The sequence below is a fragment of the Carlito syrichta genome, unplaced genomic scaffold, assembly GCF_000164805.1.
Source record: "Carlito syrichta isolate Samal-C Ts95f unplaced genomic scaffold, Tarsius_syrichta-2.0.1 Scaffold306319, whole genome shotgun sequence".
NCBI lineage: Eukaryota > Metazoa > Chordata > Mammalia > Primates > Tarsiidae > Carlito > Carlito syrichta.
This window is the reverse complement of record NW_007250415.1, coordinates 243,938-264,448: the sequence shown is the minus strand read 5'-3', so window position 1 is coordinate 264,448 and position 20,511 is coordinate 243,938. Positions and strand designations below refer to the sequence as shown.

The 20,511-nt window shown below is 51.9% G+C and overlaps 1 protein-coding gene across 1 annotated transcript; it reads right to left on the bottom strand.

Moving 5' to 3' along the window:
* Positions 1–635: 635 nt before the first annotated feature.
* CUNH6orf222 (chromosome unknown C6orf222 homolog) lies at positions 636–19,351 on the bottom strand. The gene is made up of 12 exons (XM_021714982.1): positions 18,718–19,351; positions 17,471–17,581; positions 15,587–15,651; positions 15,082–15,325; positions 13,905–14,036; positions 12,752–12,813; positions 12,238–12,466; positions 11,283–11,414; positions 10,211–10,275; positions 8,251–8,496; positions 1,315–1,426; positions 636–1,015 (listed from the first exon to the last, which is right to left on the bottom strand). The coding sequence occupies exons 1-12, from the start codon at positions 19,349–19,351 to the stop codon at positions 636–638; spliced, it is 2,412 nt and encodes an 803-aa protein (XP_021570657.1).
* Between the last annotated feature and the right edge of the window lie 1,160 nt (positions 19,352–20,511).

The window sequence follows — 20,511 nt, the reverse complement described above, 5'->3', positions numbered from 1 at the left end:
TCCTGGCTGTCCTTCCAAGCCTTCCACTGCCCTGCTCTAGACCGACTGATGGACACCAGCACTGACTAGCACTGAGGGACCTTCCTCCCAGCCTCTGTCTGCGTTTGCATCTCCGAGACCAGCCAGCCCATTCCTAGTCTCCCCAGGACCCAGTCCACAAGGGAAAACTCTTGGGGGAGTCCATTAGGACTGAGCCAAGGACACAGTTTCCTGTTTCCTGTGGTGTCGAGAGACCAAGTTCTTCTTCTTCTTCTTCTTCTTTTTTTTTTTTGAGTTGGCTTCACTCTGTCACCCAGTCTGGAGTGCAGTGGCACACTCACGGCTCTCACCGCAGCCTCAACTTCCTAGACTCAGGCGATCCTTCTGCCTCAGCCTCCCCTGGGGGGCTACAAGCATGTGCCACTATGCCCAGCTAATTTTTTGATATTTTGTAGAGATGAGGTCTCACTATGTTGCCTAGGCTGGTCTCGAACTCCTGAGCTCAAGCAGTCCTCCCACCTCAGCCTCCCAGAGGACTGGGTTTAGAGGTGTGAGACACTGCATCTGGCCAAAAGAGAGACCAAGTTCTTCTTTTGTTTTGTTCTTAATTCTCCCGATGTCCTAAAGGCTCGGCCTGGGCTGGTCACTGGAGTCGCCTAATGGAGTTGATCTGGCTGCCTGGGCACTGGGATCTTCAGAGCTCCCAGGGACCGTGGGGTATGCCCACATCGACACAGGCTGCCCTGGACTTCAGGGTCCTGGTATGGCTCTAGGGAACTGTAGCAGAAACGAGAGGCCCCGTGTCCCTTCCCCTCCCCCAGCACAAGCGAAGACAGACAGAGTCTCTCTCCACCGTCCATACCACAGTGAACGTGTTCCATGAGAAAGACATCTTCAGCCTCAATGTTTCCAGCCCATACAGAAAAAAGTGGGCCACCGCTGGCTCCCAGAGAGCTGATGACCACTAGGCCCAGGTGGGTCCAGGAAGGAAGCCCAGGCTGCCCACGGGCCTCAGACACATTTGCTTGCGAAGTCCCTAAATGCAAAACCCAGAGAAAATGGGTGTGGGACAGGGTTACACCAGATCCAGAAGCCTGAGGGGCCATGCACAAGTGTCAGCCCCTGCAGGGCGGGGCTGTGGAAGGGGGCCCCAGGGGAGCCACAATTAACAGGGCCATTTCAGGAAACAAGATGTGCTTTGAGAAACTTGGAGGAGGCCCAAAGACCAAGGTGTCCTCACCCTTGGCCTCTTCGGGTTGGTGCTGTGGTCCAGACCAGCCAAGGGAAGCTTCTGGAGGTTGGTTGGCGGGAAAGAGACAGACTGGTGTGACCTACCCGGCTGCAGGATTTTCTTCCAGAAATGGTCTCCTTGTCCACAGAAGCCTGAGGCCTGTGAACCTGAAGCAGGGAGGGCTTCTCTCTTGCACAGCTCGGGTTTGCTTATCCCCTAGTACCCAGGGGAATGGTTGACTGAATAGTCATAATGGTTTTACTCAGAGCCCTATTTAGGGCCCAGGTGACCTTCATGTCAGCTATGGTCTGAGTATCAGTAAACTCCCTGGCACACGGGCCTTCACTTCAGTTCATTTCTTTTCTGGTTTTGAGGTCGTTAAAATAATTGTTCTTTTTTTTTTTTGAGGCAAAGAAAGAAAAGTTTATTTAAAAGTAGAGAGAAGCCGGGTTCGGTGTATTTAAAAGTAGAGAGAAGCCGGGCTCTGTAATCCCGTGCCTTTGGGAGGCTGAGGTGAGTGAATTGCCTGAGCCTGCGGGTTCGAGACCCGCCTGGGCAGCGAGACCTCACCTCTACAATAAATCAAAAAATCAGCCGGGTGTGGTAGCGCATGCCTGTAATTCTGGCTACTTGGAAGGCTGAGGCGGAAAGATCACCGGAGCCCAGCAGGTCGAGGCTGCGGTGGCTGGCAGTGGCCACTGCACTCCAGTCTGGGCGACAGAGTGAGACTCCAACTCAAAAAAAAAAAAAGGTAGAGAGAGAAAGAGAACAGAGAGAGAAGATTCACCTCCCCAAGGTGGAGGAGAAAGAATTGTTCTTATCTCAGTTTCAGAGTTGCCAAATAAATACAGGAGGCCTAGTTAAATTTGAATTACTAAATGAATAACTATTTAGTAGACACGTCTCCAATAGTGTAATTATTTATTGTTTATCTGAAATTCAAATTTAGCTGGGTCTCCTGTATTTTTATTTGCCAAATCTGGCAACCCTAATGAGTTCCTTTCTCCTTTTCAATCTCTCTCTCTTTTTTAATGAACACTAATGGATTTTTGGTTGGATCTCACTCTGTCGTCCAGGTTGGAGTGCAGAGGCATGATCATGGTTCACTGCAATCCCTATCTCCTGGGCTCAGGCAATCCTCCAGCCTCAGCCTCCTGAGTAGCTGGAACTACAGGCACGCCATCATATCCGACTCATTTTTTTATTTTTTGTAGAGACAAGGTCTTGCTATGTTACCCAGGCTGGTCTTGAATTCCTGGTCTCAAGCAATCCTCCCGGCTTGGCCTCCTAAAGTGCTGGGATTACAGGTGGGAGCCATTGTGCCTGGCCTACTAATAAATTGTTATTTACGTGCCAGCCACTGTGCTTTGAAATTGGGAGATCTCACTAGTGCCAAGGGCAAGGATACAGTCTTGTCTTCCAAACAAGCACACCTGAATGACACCCTATGGCACAACCCTACCTGTAACTGGCTCACCCCTCCGACTCAACCGGTTCTCAGCTCACCCCATTGTCTCTGACTCACCCACCCAGGCTCTTCCCTTCTGAGAGAGAGGAAATTAGGTTAATGATGTCATGATGTCACTTGTTTGCCTTTTAAAATCCATACAAAGCAGCAGGACCCCTCACACACCTCAGTGCCCTTGTGAAAGCAGCTGGGGTGGGAGTTGAGAGAGCCCACCATCACACAGCATCCTCACAGGGTGTCCCACTCCCCTGTATCCCTACTGGCACAAAAGCCCCATAACCAGTGGGGTCCGTGAGCCTCCAGAGGGCAGGGGCCGTGCTTTTGCGATTGCTTATTCCACAGAATTAGCGTCGTACCAGGTACATAGTAAGTGCTCAGTGAACACCCGATGACTAAATGAACTCATCGAGTAGGCAATGATGAGAGGCACCTAAAGGAGTTCCTGGTTCTCTCTGCAGCTGGTTGTGTGACCTTGAACAAGACACTTCCCACTCAGCCTGCTTCCTCGCCTGTGAGAGGAGGGTAATAACACTGCCTTCTCTCTGTCTTTCCTCTGAGCACACGATGAGACACTAAGGATTGGGGAATGGACACTCGTGTGTCATCTGGGGGAGGGGAAAGGATGCCTTTAATGTCTTTCCATGGAGGCCACATTGTCTGGACCAGAAACCTAGCGCTTCATTCTGACAATTAAAAAAAAAAAAAGTTTTTTGTAGACACAAAGTGTCACTATGTTGCTCAGGCTGGTCTTGAACTCCTGGCCTCAAGCAATCTTTCCACCTCAGCCTCCCAAAATGCTGGGATTACAGGTGTGAGCCATCACGCCAGCCTTGATCATTTTTATGCTGGTTCCAAGTGACAGAATTTGGGCACCACAGTTTAGGGACTAATAAGAGATGAGGTAGACTCAGGACCGATCCAGATTTTCCTGGACATACTATGAACTGTCACCTTGAGAGTCACAAGAGTTGTAGAATGTCAGATCTGGTGATCTTGTCCCCCAAGGACCCAGGTTTCCTGACACCCAGCCCAGGACACCTTTTTACTGTCTCAGTGAGTTAGCACTCTAGGATTGGAACCGGGGGACAGTTACAGAGAGACCAGGCAGAGACAAGGAGGCTGACCCCTGCAGCCTTGCGGGCACCAGACTATCATAGATGTGGCAGGTGAACATCTCTCTTGCCTCCCTGTTGAGTCACCTGGATCACACACATAAAATAAAGAAATCAATTTCTTTATTTGCTCAAATAATATAGTACAAAAATGAGAGTCAGATGCCAGCATCGGGGACTCATACCAAATACTCATACAATAAAGAATGTCATTCCAATAAGAAACTACATACAAAAGGTTCCTGACCTTCATTTCAAAACTTCCCCCAGGCCTCACATACAGGTGCTGTGTTCCAGAACACTGTCCGAAACACATCCAGAAATAACTTGCCACTTCCCGACATCTCAGCAGCAGCCACGAAATGAAACGGCTTTCAGGAGAGGCTTAGCTGAGCTTCCTAAGACTTAGCCTCGGGTTGGAGGCCAGGCCCATTGGATGTGTCCTCAGCTCCTCCTCCTCCCCAGCCCCACCCCACAGTGCTCCCACAGGTTCACCTGGGCCAACCCACGTCCCCTGAGAATAACAGGAGATAGCCTGTCCTCTGGGTTTCAGCAATCCTCCCCTACAGCTACACATTCCAGGCGACCTCCAGGGGAGCCAATGTCTGCATTCTTGTCCTGCTGGCACATAAGAGATGGACACGTGAAAAACTGCCCACCTGAGTCAAATCATTTAAACTGTTCAGCTGTGTAGCCTCACCTTTGTGAAAACACAAAAAAGAGCCCCATTCTCAAGACACTTGACCGCCATTGGCTGGAAAATCGTCATCGTCATCTACAGATCCAATGCTTAGGATGTTAATAGCACCTCATGGGACATGGTGCTCTTGAGTAGGGCACACCTGTGCTACCATCCACGGCAGTCCCACTTGAAGCCCTCCTCCACTTTCCAAAAACCCCCCAGATGTTGCTATCATGAGAATAACAACATATGTAGACATGGCACTATGTCATTTTCAGAACTCTTCACATCTGTGTTCTCTCTCTCTCTCTCTCTCTCTCTCTTTTTGAGTTGGAGTCTCACTCAATTGCCCAGACTGGAGAGCAGTGGCATGCTCCCGGCCACTGCAGCCTCAGCCTGCTAGACTCCGATGATCCTTCCGCTTCAGCCTTCCAAGTAGCCGGAACTACAGGTGCACGCTACCACGCCTGGCTAATTTTTTTGATTTACTGTAGAGACGAGGTCTCGTCAATTTTCCCAGGCGGGTCTCGAACCTGCAGGCTCAGGCAATCCACTCGCCTCGACCTCCCAAAGTGCTGGGATTACAAGCTGAGCCACCAGCCTGCATCTGTGTTCTCACTAACTCTTAGCAGACCCCATGAGATGAGAGAGGCTCAAGGTGTCAGCTTCACTTCTCTGGTCATAGAATTATATGACAGGGTTAGAAGGACTAACCCTGTGAGAAATCCAGAGTCCTCAGTCCGTAGGTCTCCCCTATCTGTGACCTGCAGAGTTCCTGGGCATATGAGTATTAAGAATTGCTGGCCAACTGAATTAATGGTGTGTTACACTTAGATACACATCTGGATGTGTGTGGATGTTCTGGTTAGAGATTAAATAACATTTTATTTTTAAAACTATTTGGTTGTATGGGGAGCTCACTCTGTCTCCCAGGCTGGAGTGCAGAGGCACGATCACAGCTCACCATAGCCCCTAGCTCCTGGGCTCAGGTGATCCTTCCACCTCAGCCTCCCAAGTAGCTGGCACGTGCCACCATGTCTGGCTAATTTTTTTGATTCTTTTTTTGTAGAGATGAGGCTTTGCTATATTGCCCAGACTGATCCCAAATTCCCAGGCTCAAATGATCCTCCTACCCTAGCCTTCTAAGGCATTGGGATTACAGGTGTGAGTCACCACGCCCGGCCTGAAACTCAGTTTTAGACTCAGTTTTTAAAATTCAATTTTTTAGACCCAGTTAAAACTGACATCTGAAAAGCATTCGCGGGCCTTCCGGGTGACAGCCTAGAGTCCAAGATGTGGAGGGCGAGGGGACGCGTGCGGGGTCTTGCAGCAGGTGGGGGCAGGTTCGGCAGGGGAGCCCTGGTCTCCTCACTCCCAGGTCAGCGCCGATATGACCTCTGCCCGTCGCCTTGTGGAAGAACGCTCTGCACATTGCTCGACGGAGTGTGTGGACACCGAGTGGCCATCTGCCCTGGTCTTCAGCTATGTTTGTGAAGCACGAGACGGGGACATCTCGGATCATCTTCAGGGTCTCTAGTCAAAGCGATTGTGTGGCGAGGGTGAGGTTGCTCGAGGGCAAGCCCAGCTTTCAGTCTGGACTTTGACTCTCAGGACTTGTGACGTTCTGTGCAGAGAAAAAGAACATAATTGTCAGCCACAGCCCAGTTATGTGTGGATCCCACACTGGTAACGATGACTTCTCATTACCCCATCAATGCCCTGCACAAGCCCCCACCTCCTGCCGACACTGCTCCCCCACCCTTTCTCCCCGCACTGCCTCGCCTTCCCCAAAGGTCCAAATCTGTATCTGCCGTCTCCAGGAAGGCTCCCAGGGCCAGCTGGCTTCACTGGCCTCAGTCACCATACGCTTGACACTCGATTGCTATTTAATTTTGTCATCAGTAAACATTTGTCTTCTCTATGAGCAGATGAAGTCTTTGAAGACAGAACCTTCATCAGAGCCTCCTGGCACCATGCACAGCTATAAGCACATATGAGACTGCCAATATCCACGGGTTGAACAAATGAGTGAGTGAACGAATGAATGACTGAGTAGTAAAACCAGAAGTGTTAGGGCAAATGAGGATGTCAGAACTGATGGTTCCATAATATCTTTCACAAAGAACTTAGATCACCCTGTAAGCTATTACCTAACCCACCCTAGAGAACAAATCATCTGTGACATCCCCATTCTCCAGGAATGTCAGGGGGGACCGAGAAATGAGAGGTCTGGCCGGGCTCAGCCTGTAATCCCAGCACTCTGGGAGGCCGAGGCAAGTGGATTGCCTGAGCCCGCAGGTTCGAGGCCCACCCAGACAACTTGGCAAGCCCTCGTCTCTACAATAAATCAAAAATTAGCCAGGTGTGGTAGTGCGCGCCTGTAGTTCCGGCTACTTAGAAGGCTGAGGCGGAAGGATCGCCGGAGCCCAGCAGGTTGAGGCTGCGGTGGCTGGGAGCATGCCACCAAACTCCAGTCTGGGCGACAGAGTGAGACTCCAACTCAAAATAAAAAAAAAGAAAGAAAAGAAAAGAAAGGTCTGTGGTCCACTAGGGGAACAAGCCAAGGTAGAGCAGAGCATTTGAATGACAAGGCACGGGCAACCCTTTTTCGGGTCCCCTCCCACTTGGGAGCTTTTTTGGTCTTCTTAATAAACTCCTGCTTTCTCACCTCAAAAAAAAAAAAAAAAAAAAAGACAAGGCACAATATCACAAAATAAGACCAGCTTTCCTGAGACATGTCTCAAATGGTTTCTAAAGAATAATTCCAGGAGAGGAAGACAGAAATGTTTGAGTGATTGTAAAACACCATTGCAATGAGAGTCTGGGTTTCCCAGGGGACCCCTTGCAAGTGGAAGCCCTGTCCTGTTTGTCCAACACCAGTGAACAGAAGAGTCACACCTTCATACAGTAGCTTCTACTCTATAGATCTGGCCAAATGTTTGTAAACAGGTTCTCAGCAGTGAATTTGAAAAGGATGGAAAATCTGTTTATCAGAGTCTGCCAGGAAACAGGAAAGCATAGAGTTTTTAAAAACACAGTGCCGTGAATCATTTCTAAAGGGATTATTAGAGAAACCCTGGAAGCAAACAGAACAGTGAGGGTGATGGCAGGGAAAAGCTTTTTTATTATTATTATTATTATTATTATTATTATTGAGAGACAGGGTTTTACTGTGTTGCCCAGGTTGCAACAGTCTCAAACTCCTGGGCACAAGCAACCTTCCAAAAGTGCTGGGATTACAGGTGTGAGTCACAGCATGCTAGCCAGAAGCTGTTGTTAACCCGTCAGCCAAGGCAAGGTCAGTGAATGGTCACTTCCTGGAAGCCTTCCAGAACCACGCAGCGCATGGAGCCTTTTGGTCTACCTCAACCAGTCCTTATCTGATATATAACCTTACTTTGTTATTTACATGTTACAACAGCCTGGAATTGGGAAGCCAAGCAGCAGAACCTATGAAATAATAACGAGGCAAGCTAAGATAGGAGCCAGTCCAATATGTCACATTCATATCAAAAAGTAGGAAAATGTACATATAACTGGAGACCAGAGCCAAACAAAGAAAGTGCCAATTATGGAGTAAAATCAGTGAGGTTTTGGAAAAGAAAAAAGGTCACTGTGGTTTAGAATTGTCTCAGAAGGCTTCAGCGAGAAGGTGGCATGTGAGCTGGACCCAGAAATTTCTGAACTAAGCAGGGGAGGGGAGAGGACAGTAAGGAGATCCCACGGGAGGCCTTGTCACTTGTGCCACCTTGCCACCGTCTTTCCCGCCCTCTCTCACCGGCTGAGCCTCTCTGTACGGGAAATGGCTGCAATTGTAGTGGTCTCTTCGGCCCATGAGGATGCAGAGGGCGTGGCTGCTGTTGCCGGCAAGTCGGTTCGCCAAGCTAAAGTCAAAATGGTAGGGTCTCTTGGTGTCCAGCTCGGAGGAGTGGCCCACCTGGCTGCTCAGGGTGGCCACCAGTTTGCTGAGGGAGGAGTTGGAGAACTTGTAAAAAAACCTTTTAAAGCTGGGGTGTCGCCTGATCTGGAAGCAGAAATGAAGGCAGGCTGTTAATGTTGCCACCAGGGACCTTGTCCCACCAACTCCACACAGCCAGGCTGGGCATCTCCTTGGCCTGGGGTCAACTCCCCTGTTAAGTTCTACAGGGTCCAGCTCGAAGGGGCGGGTGGGTAGAGTGGACTATGGGTCTTTAGACTCAGGTAACTCGGAACCCAACAGTCCACAGAGCCCTCTCATCTCCCTCCATCACCTCTTAATTGATAATGACCTTACTTTGTTATTTACATCTTCGTTTTTTGGGTTTTTTTGAGTTGGAGTCTCACTCTGTCACCCAGCTGGGCTTCAGCGATCCCTCCGCCTCAGCCTTCCAAGTAGCCGGAATTACAGGCATGCGCTACCACACCTGGCTGATTTTTTGATTTATTGTAGAGATGAGGTCTCGCTGCCCAGGAGGGTCTCGAAACCGCAGGCTCAGGCAGTTCACTCACCTCACCCTCCCAAAGGCGTGGGATTACAGGCTGAGCCATGGAGCCCAGCTATTTACATCTTCTAAAGGTCTAGAATTGGGATGCTCAAACAGCACTCACTAGTTCTGCGACCATGCTGAGCCTGTTTGGTCATCGTCAAGTGGGAGTACTAATATCCTCCCACCCAGCCTTAGGATTCTTGGGGGAGGGTAGCTGTGAGATAAAATGCTTAGTAAGGAGTGGATATTAGATGAATTTTGGCTCCCACTCCAGTCTCCTCTGGCAAGTTCTCTCCTCTTAACATCTAAATGTGTTATGATGGGCTCCCCCAGAGTTAGACCCAGGCACAAAGACCTGGGGCAGCTCATTTATTTGTTAAGTAATCCCAGGAGACCCTGGTGGGGGAAGAGAGGCTGGGACAGGGAAGGGAAGGTAACCCAGACAGGAGGGCCCCTGGAGTTCAATCCCCTCGGGGCGCACCAGGCGCCTGGAACACACTCCTCAGGGTTACGGCTTTCAAGGGCGAGGGAGCCGGGGTCCTTATACACCAACTCGCGTCAGCCATCCGTTGAGGGCTGCTCTTGGAGAAGTGGAGGCTGTGACTTCCACCCACCACGCGGGTGGCCAAACGGCTCAGGGTCCCCAGGCTTTGGGACTTGGGCCGGGGCGCCCTCTGGTGGCGACACGAGGCACACGCAGCGTCAGCTACACGGATTACTCATCCGTAACCCGCCGTCTTCCCACGTGATCGCTCCAAGCCGCCTGTGTTTTTCAGGGGTAGGGAGCCTTCTGTCACTGGCGGTCTAGCAGGGGAGGAACACCAACGAGCTCGAGCGAATCGGAGCCCACGTAAATGCAGAAGTGCATGACCAAGACCGAGAGTGTGCAGGGAGACCGCAGAGGGGAGCACCCGCTGGACTGGCGGGCCAGGCGTGAGCGGAGAAGGCTTGCGGGGAGAGGGGACGGGAGCGGAGCTTCAACGAGGGCCTGGGTTGGGGAAGTCCTGGCTGGCAGGGGAGACGCATGGCATCGTGTCATTTTAAACTAACAGTACCTCAGCCGCGTCATTTCTAGTGCTTTCTACGTATGCACTGAGCGTGGTCAAGTAGTAATTATTGCTCATTTTGCAAAAGAGGAGATTGAGGCTCAAAGAGGTTAAGGGGCATTTCCAGAGTTGCTCTGAGGTGCAGAGTTGGGTACTGAACGCAGATGTCAGCTGGGGGTAGTGAGACCCGGGGGTTGGACTGGGGGGAGGACTGATCGGTGTTTACCTGCTGCCCCAACTGGCCGTCCACTTTTTGGAGGAGTGCCACCAGCTTCTGGATGATGAGCTCCTCTAAGGAGAAAACGGAAGGGCTGAGCGACTGTGGGCAGCGGGATGCCTAGTTCACTTCCTGTGATAAAAGTGCGGCATCAACACTTCCATCAATAAAAGGCAGTTTTTCACCTTTAAAACTCAGCACACAGCTGAGTTATGATGGACCATGAAAAACCTTCCCTTAAACCAGAGCTGGATCATGAGAGCTTTGTCTGGGCTTGCTTTATAGAAACTGAAGGAATTGGCCAGGCATGGTGGCTCATGCCTGTAATCCCAGTACTTTGGGAGGCTGAGGCAAGAGGTTACTGCTTGAGCCCAGGAGTTCGAGACCAACCTAGATAACATAGTGAGACCTCATCTCTACAAAAAATAAAAAATCAGCCAGGCATGGTGGTGTGCACCTGTAGTCCCAGCTATTCGGGAGGCTGAGGCAGAAGGATTGCCTGAACTCAGGAGGTCAAGCCTGCAATGAGCCGCGACTGTGCCATTGCACTCCAGCCTGGGCAATAGAATGAGACCCTGACAAAAAAAGAAAGAAAGAAAGAGAGAGAGAGAGAGAGAGAGAGAGAGAGAAAGAACAAAGAAAAAGAAAAGAAATATGGATGTCATAGAAATCTGCAAACGCTGTAAAGCAGGAATTTCTCCCTTCCCCTGCCCCCCTCCATCCCCTCCACCATCACAGAGACCCTGTTTGCCAGCACACTACTAGTTATGAGGCCCAGAGCCAGCTAGGAGTTTTATATGAAACACTCAAGCAAACTGATAGAGAGGGGAGATTAAGTTACATCCTACGAAACAGACAGGTGTCCTCTCCCTGCAAAAGACTCTCCAGCTGCAACCCTGCCCCCATGGCCCCAGTTTGAAGACCCAGTTTGTGCCCTCAGCCCCATTCTAGAATCTTCTGGGGTATTTGCCGGCTGCCTTCCCAGTTCCCTCCGCAAACGTCTTCCCCGTTCAGCTGTGAAATCCACACAGAAGGGAAGCACCCGGGAAGCTGTCCCAGATGAGTGCAGGGTGATACTCACTGGATTCCCACACTCCACTCGGCGGTGGTCCCCCTTCTGGCTCGTGGCTGCTGACCTGGGAGGGTGCTGCTGAGAACCCAGTCGGTCCCCCTGCCGCAGGTGAGGGCTCCTGGAACTCGAGACCTTCTGGATCTGAGGACAAAAACAGAGTAGGTGTGTTTTGCACCGGTCTCAAATCCACACGCACAGAGTTACGTCTAAGTCCTGACAGGAGGCTGCTCAGAGGCACAGGCACAGGAGGGGGTCTTGGCTTCCAGGCTCTTCCGTGAGTTCCCTGCCCCCCAGCTCCACTTCAGACTTCCCACTGCTCTCTTGACCGTTTCCAGAAACCCACTTCTTTCGTCCACCACACCCCTCTGCCTCCTCAGAGTCTGGAAGTGGGGCAGTTAAACAAACAGGGGTGCCAACAGATCCCTTCAAGTGAGCCTACCTTCCCCGGAACTCTGTGGGGCTTTCCGAGTCGCTTAGCCTGTCTGAACCTCACTGTCTCCATCTGCCAGATGGGAGTAATAAGACTGACCTCCCAAGGTTGTGAGGAGATTAAAAGAGATACTGCGTGTGGAAGGGACATGTAGCAGGCACTCCGTCAATGTCGGGGGAATGACTGTCTACTAGCGACCCTCGAGCTTTGGTGAAAACACAGGTCCAAGCCACATCCTATTTCATCGTGGCCGGTCTCGTTGCTTTTCTGTGTGCTTTCCAGGTGATTCTGAGGCACCACCGCACAGATCTCAACCCACATTTGTTTCCAAGGATTTATGAGTGTAGAAGAGAATGTGCTGTGAGTAGGGGGCCCTGCTGGCAACCGGCCCCCAGGCTTCCCCCGCCCTCCCAGGCCTCCCCACTCTGCTCAGTGAGGAACGCAGCGGCCGGGACTAGACGTGACACACCACACAGCCGCCAACCCTGCCCTAGAGGAAGCCTTCGTTACCATGGCAACACCCGGCCTGCTCACCAAGGCTGCTGGAGGCCCGACGGCCACCGACACACAGGGGCAGAAGAAGGCTGGACCTTTTGGGCAGCCGGGCCTCCAGGCTGGCAGCCCCTGCTCCCTTGGGCTCCTTGGAGCTGTGTCTCTTATGGGAAAAGGCTCTCTTGATGCCGGACTTTTTCTCTTGAGATTTCCTCCTACCCGGTAGGGCCGGGTTTTCTACAGCCACTTCTCCTTCCTGGTCTTGAGGTTGCTGTGAGATGAGAGAAACTGAGTCAGGGGGCCTGACCTTGAGGAGAGGGCAGGTGAGTTGGGGAAAGACAGCCATGGTGGGCCTAGCAGGTGTGGGCCAGAGAGAAGAGCGAAGACTTGGTGTTGGGAAAAATTAGTGTGGCCCAGAGCCTGGGAGGCTTCAGGAAGGAGGAGGGATCGGAGCCCGGCTTGGGCAAGACACGGAGCTGGGGGAGGGCAGGGAAGTTGTGCCAGGCACGGGGAGTCCACAGTGAGCTCAGGGTTACCTGGGGAACATCTTCCTCACCTTCTCGGCCTTCTGTTCCTCCACGTCTTGGAGAAGGGCAATGATATTCTGGATGAATTCCTCTAAAAAGACATCAGAGAGCTTGGCTACATCAGTGTCTAGAAAAGCACTTCTGTGGCCAGTCTCGGTTTCCTACGGCCCACGTGACTCCTGAGTGGTTCTCACAGATCCTGGGCTGGGTTCCACATCCCACACCCTCCCGGGCACTAGCGAGCTGTCAGAGGCAGCCCAAGGGCAGAGAAGGTTCCCTGGGAACCCTTCCACTTGTCACCAATGAGACTCCCTAAACAGACATGTGGCCCCGTCTCCAGGAAAAGGCACCTCTCGGGCCGCCTGGAAAAGCCTGTCTCCTTGCCCTGCACCTTCCTCCTGACTAGGTAGAAAGGGGCCTTCCCAATCCCCCTTCAAGATACTCTTTCTGTGAAAAGCAAACAAGGCAGAGTGGGGAGGGAAGAGCAGAGACCTTTAAAAGTATTTTCAGACACACAGAACTGACTAGGATGATCTATGTGAGTCTAGGCCTGGCTCTGCCCATGATAAAGCAATAACAATCGCCAGTTCCTACCCGTTGAGCTTCCCCCAACGGCCCCTACCCCTCGTCTCATCCCCTGTGCTTCTCCTGAGCTCTATTCTCAAGCTGGGCCACCTGACAACAATCACAACAAAGAGACATGAGCATATATTAGCCGCTGAAGGGGACTGCTCTAAATACCGTATCAGCATCAGTTCATTTAGAGCTGACACCAATTCTAAGAAGTAGGTACTATTATTATGCCCATTTTACAAATGAAACTGAGGCCAGAGATGAAGGGATTTGCCCAAGTTCACATAGCTCCAAGGGTTCAGAGCCCTGATTCAAACCCTGGCCCTAAAGACCACCCCACCTTCCGAGCCCTTGCCCTGGGCCGGCACATTCATCCCATCGCCTTGTGTCTGCCTCACCAAGGTGCTGTCACTACTGCCGTGTATTGAGGCTCAGACAGGGTACGGAACAAGCGGCCTGGCTCAGGCCTGGGCTCTGCCCCACGCTGCCCCCACAGCCTGCTGCACTCAGAAAGAGTTCTAGGCAGACACTGGCTCTCTCTGGCTCAGTTTCTCTTCTTCAAGTAGAGAATCAGACCAAGGGGTCTCCAAGAAAGAGAGAGGTACTGACTGTACTCCAAGGCTCGGTCCAGCTGCAGCTCCTCTCTGGGTCCCCGGCTTCCTGCTTCTGGGGAAAGCTGGAAGGGACTGGGACCCCCACCATCTACAGACGTGGCTTCTTGGACTTCGGATTCTTCTAAGCCTGAGAAGCAACATGAAACAGGGGGCCTGTTAACAGCCTGAGGAAGTTGACTGTGCACAGAAACAAGCACGGACCCTAAAGCGGGTGTGTGGCCACTAAGGCCTTGCAGGCTGGCAGTGAGCGGCTGGGCGGGGCCAGGTCTCTGATTTCCTGGCTCAGGCCAAGCTCCCTCATGTTTTGTCCTCCCACAGAACTGGCTTTCCTGCTTTGCTGCCCTCTCCTCCCTCCCTTGGCTCCCTCACCCCTCCACCATGTTGGCTTGATCCACAAACGGAGCAGTAGATGCCTGGCTCCATGGCATGAATTAAGAGATCACGGCCAGAATGTCCCTGCATGAAAATATCTCCCCGTGCGGCCCGAAATCCCACCACTAGAGATCCACCCTTTGGTATTGCGCGCTGCCCTTCCTTTCTAAGATGTAAATCCCCCTGACCAGGATGATTTGTGATACTGTTCTTCCCCGATGCCCCATCGTTGATGGGTCGTATGACCTTGAACGCATTGTTACCTCCCAAAGCCTCGAGCCCTTCATCTCTAAGGCGGGGATAATAATTGTGCTTGGTAAGATGGCTGTGAGGACTGATCAAAATACAGATATGCAATAGGGAATGTCTTATATACAGATGAGGAAACTGAGGCACAGAGATGGGAAATGACATGGAAAGCACAGCTCAGAACTCAGGTCTCCTGTCTCCCCCACCCCAGCTCCTTCCTGCACCCACTACCCACCTTCCTGACAAGGTGCAGAGCTGAGGCTGCCTAGAGACATGGATGGTCGGATGGTTGTGTGGACGGTTGGGCAATCTCTGAACACAATTCCCATCAAGGACCTGGCGGGGCTTCCCAGACCCCAGCGAGGTTTCGTGTGTGGAGGTGACCTGCTGGCATTCCTTCTCTCCTCCCTTGGCCCTCCCTACAATCACTCAGGGCCCAGCGCAAAAGGCAGGCCAGGCACAGCCTCTACGCTGGCCAGTTCCCACCCTGGGGAAGATTCCAGCGCTGGAGGCAGCGGCAGTGTTGCTAGGTAACCGCTGCGCCTGCTCACCGTCACTGCTGGAGCTGGAGGGCCGCTGGCCGCCACCGACACACAGAGGCAGATAGCTGGGCCTCTTGAGCGGCCTGACCTCCGGACCGGATGAGTCTGCGGCCCCCGCTCTCCTGGGCTCCTCGGAGCTATGTTTCTTAAGAGGAAAGGCTCTCCTGGGGCTGGGCTTTTTTTCTTGGGATTTCTTCCTGATGGTTGGTGCTGAGTTTTGCAGGTCCGCCTCTGGCTGGGAGGCTTGAAGTTGCTATGGGAAAGAGGAGAGAAGCTGGGTCAGGCCCTTGATCTTGAGGAGGGGATGAAAGCTTGCTGGAAGCGACTGAAGGGTGGCCAGGCTGCGGGGAGGCCACGAAGCCCGGGGCAGGAGGAGGGCTGAGCTTTGGAGCAGGAAGGAGGCTGCAGGGAAGGGGGCCTGAGCCAGGCTGGCCGGGACAGGTGGAGCTTGACAGGGCAGGAGGAGGAGGAAGCGGCAAGCCCTGGGGGTGTGCACGGAGAGTTTGCTCCTCACCTCTTCCTCCCACTGGTCTCCCACTCTTTTGAGGAATTCCACTATCATCTGGATGATGGCATCTTCTGCAAGGAAGCAAACTCACTGGGTTACTCTCCAAATACTGACTGTCTTGGACTTAGCTTCCAACGGCCCCTTAGGCCACACAAGGGAGAGAGAGCACCACATCCCAGGGGCTGGTCCTTCCGAGAGAGGGTTGGAAGATCCATCAGGGAAGGGTCCTAAGCCACACCGGAATGTTTTACGCAGGAAATTTCGGGTCAGCCCTTCCAGCATTCAATTTGGACACCACCGTTTCCTTTGAACTTCACCGATCAGTGAACATCCACTTGGGGTTCAGTAAGCTTTGTGACCTTGGGTACGTCTGTTAACCTCTCTGGACCTTCAACTCTTTCCCTGTGAACTGTGGATCATAACCTTTGTCCTCCCTCCCTCAGAAGGCTATCACATCATCAACATCAGAACTCAGGTCTCCTGTCTCCCCCACCCCAGCTCCTTCCTGCACCCACTTGGAAACACTTTGCAAGGCTAGTCCTGATCTTCCAACCTGCAAAAATTCCAGGGGCTGCCCGACCTCACTAAGGTAGAGGACAGAAGGACGCTAGCAAGCGTGACACAGAGGCTGCCACAGTGACGCATCAGCCACACTCCCGAGACTTTATGGAGAAGCCACAGACAACCAAAATGGTTTCCTTTGACCCCCCAGTAGACCTGTTCAAGAACAATGTGCCCAGATTGTCCTCTACTGGCTGCCAGCTGATCAGTTTACACAAAAAGAGAAACAAGCTTCCCCATTCCTAGACTATCTGCAGGGTTTTCTTCCTCACTCCTAACTTCCCTCTCTCACTTCCCTGTCATTTATAAACTGTTTTGCTTTTATTCCTTGACTCTGTCTCCCAGATCTCATGTGAGAAAATAGCTGAAAAATAACTAAATGTCCTGCAAAATAAATAACCAAATGCCTTTTAGTTATTCTTTGACAGATGCATAGTGCCTCCGTTTTATATCTTTCAAATATGCCCATCTTTTTCACAGGGAATTAAATGAATAGGATATTGTTCTTGATTGATTGGGGCAATCATGGTATTGTGGTTGTATGTGAGAGTGTTCTTAGTTCTTGGAGATGCGTCTTTAAGTATTTAGGGAAGAAAGCATCACGTTACTCCAAAATGATTCGGCAACAAAATTATACACATACACACACAAAGCAAACTGGCAGAGTATTCACAATTATGAGTGTACAAGTGTGCGTTGAACTCTTCTTTTCACTCTTCTGTATCGTTTTTGTTTTTGTTTTGAATCAGGGTCTCACTCTGTCTCCCAGGCTGGAGTGCAATGGCACAATCACGGCTCACTGCAGCCTTGACCTCCTGGTCTTAGGCAACCCTCTGGCCTCAGCCTCCCGAGTAGCTGGGACTACAGGTGTGTGCCACCACGCCTAGCTAATTTTTAAATTTTTTTTTTTTTTTTTTTTTGAGATTAGGGCTTGCTATGCTGCCCAGGCTGGTCTCGAACTCCTGGGTTCAAGCAATCCTCCTGCCTTGGCCTCCCAAAGTGCTGGGCTTACAGGCATGAGCCATCACACCCAGCCTATATATATATTTAAAGTAAGATAAATTTTAAAAGACTAAAAAGAGGTCCCATTCCCATTAACACATGAGGCAGGAGCATTTGCCAGCAGCGTCTCCAACTCCTAAGGCTGCCTTCTGTGAAACTCTAAAATAAGCAAACGTGGCCAGAAGCACCAGAAAAAGCAAGAAGGATCAGTGCACGGATTTTGAGAGCCACCCTCCAAGGTCTCAGGGATCCTTCAGAGCAATCTCTCTCCTCTGGTGACAGCCACCTCAGCTGCAAGCTAGAAGGACACTAGCGATTCCAACTCACTGTCAGGCTTTTTGAGCTCCTCTTCTGGCTGATGACCCGTGGCCTGGGGAGAAATGTCCGAGGCTCCAGCCCCTTCTGTGAGCAAGGACCAGTGATCCAAATCCTCCCCGCCTGGAACACAGATGAAAGCGAGTGGGCATGTGCATGTGTGGGGGTGTCAGGGACATTCTTCTGACTTTGTTCATCAACACCAGAAAATAGCACAGAATTCACAACGCAACAGCCTCTGCTGCAGCCAGTTCTAGGCACCAAAAAATCAGAATCTCACCAAGGTTTTTATTTGCAAAGAGGCTTCCTCAACCCAGGGACTTTTCTCAGCAACATCGCCCCCTGCCCCACCCTGTATCTTCCCTGGGTCTCTTCTCCCATCAAAAACACAGTGGCCGGGCATGGAGGCTCATGCCTGCCATTCCAGCACTTTGGGAAGCTGAGGCAAGACGATTGCTTGAGCCCAGGAGTTCGAGACCAGCCTGGGCAACATATTGAGACCTCTCCCTTAAAAATAAAAATAAAAAACATTTAAAAAGCAGCAAGCTTTAAGTGCCACAGAGCAAGGCTCCTTCCTCCTCCAGGTGCTAAGGGAGCATTCGGCCCCAGGGTCCTGGGAGGCAGAATAGGAAGGCACCTTGGGAACAAGCTCCTCATTCACAAATGAGGAATCAACGGCTCCAGAGAGGGCAGCTCAAGCTCAAGGTCATGCAACAAGTTTACTCCTGACGGAGCCACGAGCCACGTTCAGAGCCAAGGCCTAGAACCAGCAGCACATCTGGTCCAAGGGACAGGATAGGGCCACCCTCCTCCTCCCTGTCTTCTCATCCCTCCTAGGTCGTGATTGCCCCTAAAGCAATCAAGAACAATACCCTATGTGTTTTATTCCCTGTTCTCCAAACCCGAGCACCAGCAAAAATAGCTATCGTGCACTGAGCACCTTCCTTGCGGGTTGTGACCACCCCATGAGGCAGTAGCTGTTTTAACTTCATCTCATCCATGAAAAAATGGAGGCGAAGAGGTGAAAGTCGCCAGCCGCATACACCGCTAGTGAGTTGGGGGGCCCTCGGGAGCTTTACTCTCCAACTGGCAGCCACAGTGTTGTTTCATGCTAAAGAAATGTCACAGTGGTGCTGTCCCTAACAGCTCCCCGCTACCCACATCCTCTTTGTTGAGAGGTTTGAGGAGTAAGCTTAGCACACCCTAGCCCTTGGGACGGGGCAGTGGGGTGACCATAGAAACTGGCATGATCTGCTCACCCCTGCGAGCTGGGCCCAGGTCAGCCTCCTCGGAGTGTGAGGCAGCTGCCATCTTGGACGGCCCTGCCTCTTGACCTCTGGCCTCCTGATCTGGAGCTTCCTTGGTCTCCTCAGCCACGTGTTTCTTGTGACCATGTTTCTTGCGGCTGGCCTTCTTGGCTTGGGCTCTCTTCTTGAGAGCTGGCTCCCCTGGTGCCTCCAAGGGCTCTGTGGGCTGGGGGAGGCCCTCCTTCCCCCTGGGCCTCCTGCTGGCCTTTTCTCTGGACTCCTCGGGGCCTGTCCTCAGGAAGAAGTTCAGCACCGTCTTCAGCCACCCCTGCTGGGCCCGCTTCTGCACCTTGTCCTTCTTGGTGTCTTGCAGGGGCCTCTGCTCACAGGGGAGAAACTCCCTTGTCTCTTCCTGAGTGAGGGCCACAGCCGTGAGGCCCTGAGCCCCTGCCGACTGAGCTGGTCTCTCAGACCGTCTGGCCCCATCACTGACTGTTCGGCGGAGAGCCTTCCTGGAGGAGGCAGCGGACAGGGAAAGGCACTGGCAGTCTGACGACTCGGAGTCTTTCCTGGGGGCCTGTGCCCTGTCCAGAGACTTGGTTCTCCCTCCTGCTGGAGGCTTCTTCAGGCGCCTTGTGTTCTCCATCGGGCTACAATCAAAACACACAACTCCCTTAGGAAAGGCCTACTGGACACCGCCGATGCTGGCTAGTGATGCTGGCCAGTGGGCCCATTTACCCTACGCCTGTATGAGCATGGCAGCTTCTCCTGTTGACGCTTCCTCAAAGCTGTTGTCTTGTTTAAATTCCTCAACAACCCTAGGGGGCAGGGGTGTCAATATTCCCACTTTCCAGAGGACAGAACCATGGGGAGATCATGCCCAGATCTTGCGACTAATCAGCAGCACCCCTAGAACCTCCAGAAGGAGCACAGTCCTGCCCACATGTTGGTTTTAAGTCCGCTGAGACTGATTTTGGTCTCATGACTCCAGAACTGTAAGATAATTGATGCACATTGTTCCAAAGCCCCTGGGTTTGTGGTATTTTGTTACATCAGCAAGAGGAAACTAATACAGCTGGAGCCAGAGACCAAGTCCCTCCCCTGACTGGCCTGGGAACTTTGGGCAGTTGGGGCACCTTTTTTGGCCCCACATCCTCATCTGACACATGCCCAAGACCTGTCCTGTCTGTCTCACACACTGCTAGGAACACTGAGGTAGCGCAATAAATGACAACTTCATTCTTCCAGGTGCTCAGGCCAAAAATGTGCCATCACCCCTGCCTTCTTCCTTTCTTTCGCTCCCACATGGCTCCATCAGCAGGGCCTGCTGGCCTCACTTCCACAGCAGGTCTCTCCACTGCCCGCCTCTGCCGAGGTCCCCATCTGCGCCCACCTGGACTATTACCGTCACCTCTATCTGGTCTCTCTGCTCGCCTCTTGCCTGCCTTACAGTAACCTCCCACCTCAGCAGCCATGGGGGCTTTTTTTTTTTTTTTCATTAATAGAGACAGGATCTCACTATGATGCCCAGGTTGGTCTCAAACTCCTGAGCTCAAGCAATCCTCCTGCCTTGGCCTCCCAAAGTGCTGGGATCACAGGCGGGAGCCACCACGTCATCCCTTGAAAAAGGAACTTGAAATCCAATTCTTAGACTATGCACTCTCCCTACCTCACATGGCTCCCTTGATAATTCTAAATCAAACAATCTTACACTTCTGGGTTCCTACATTTGCAGAGCTCCTTCCTCCGTTGATATGCTAAATCTGTCATTACAGTTTCTCAAGATCTTTTCTGGTCCTCTTGTTA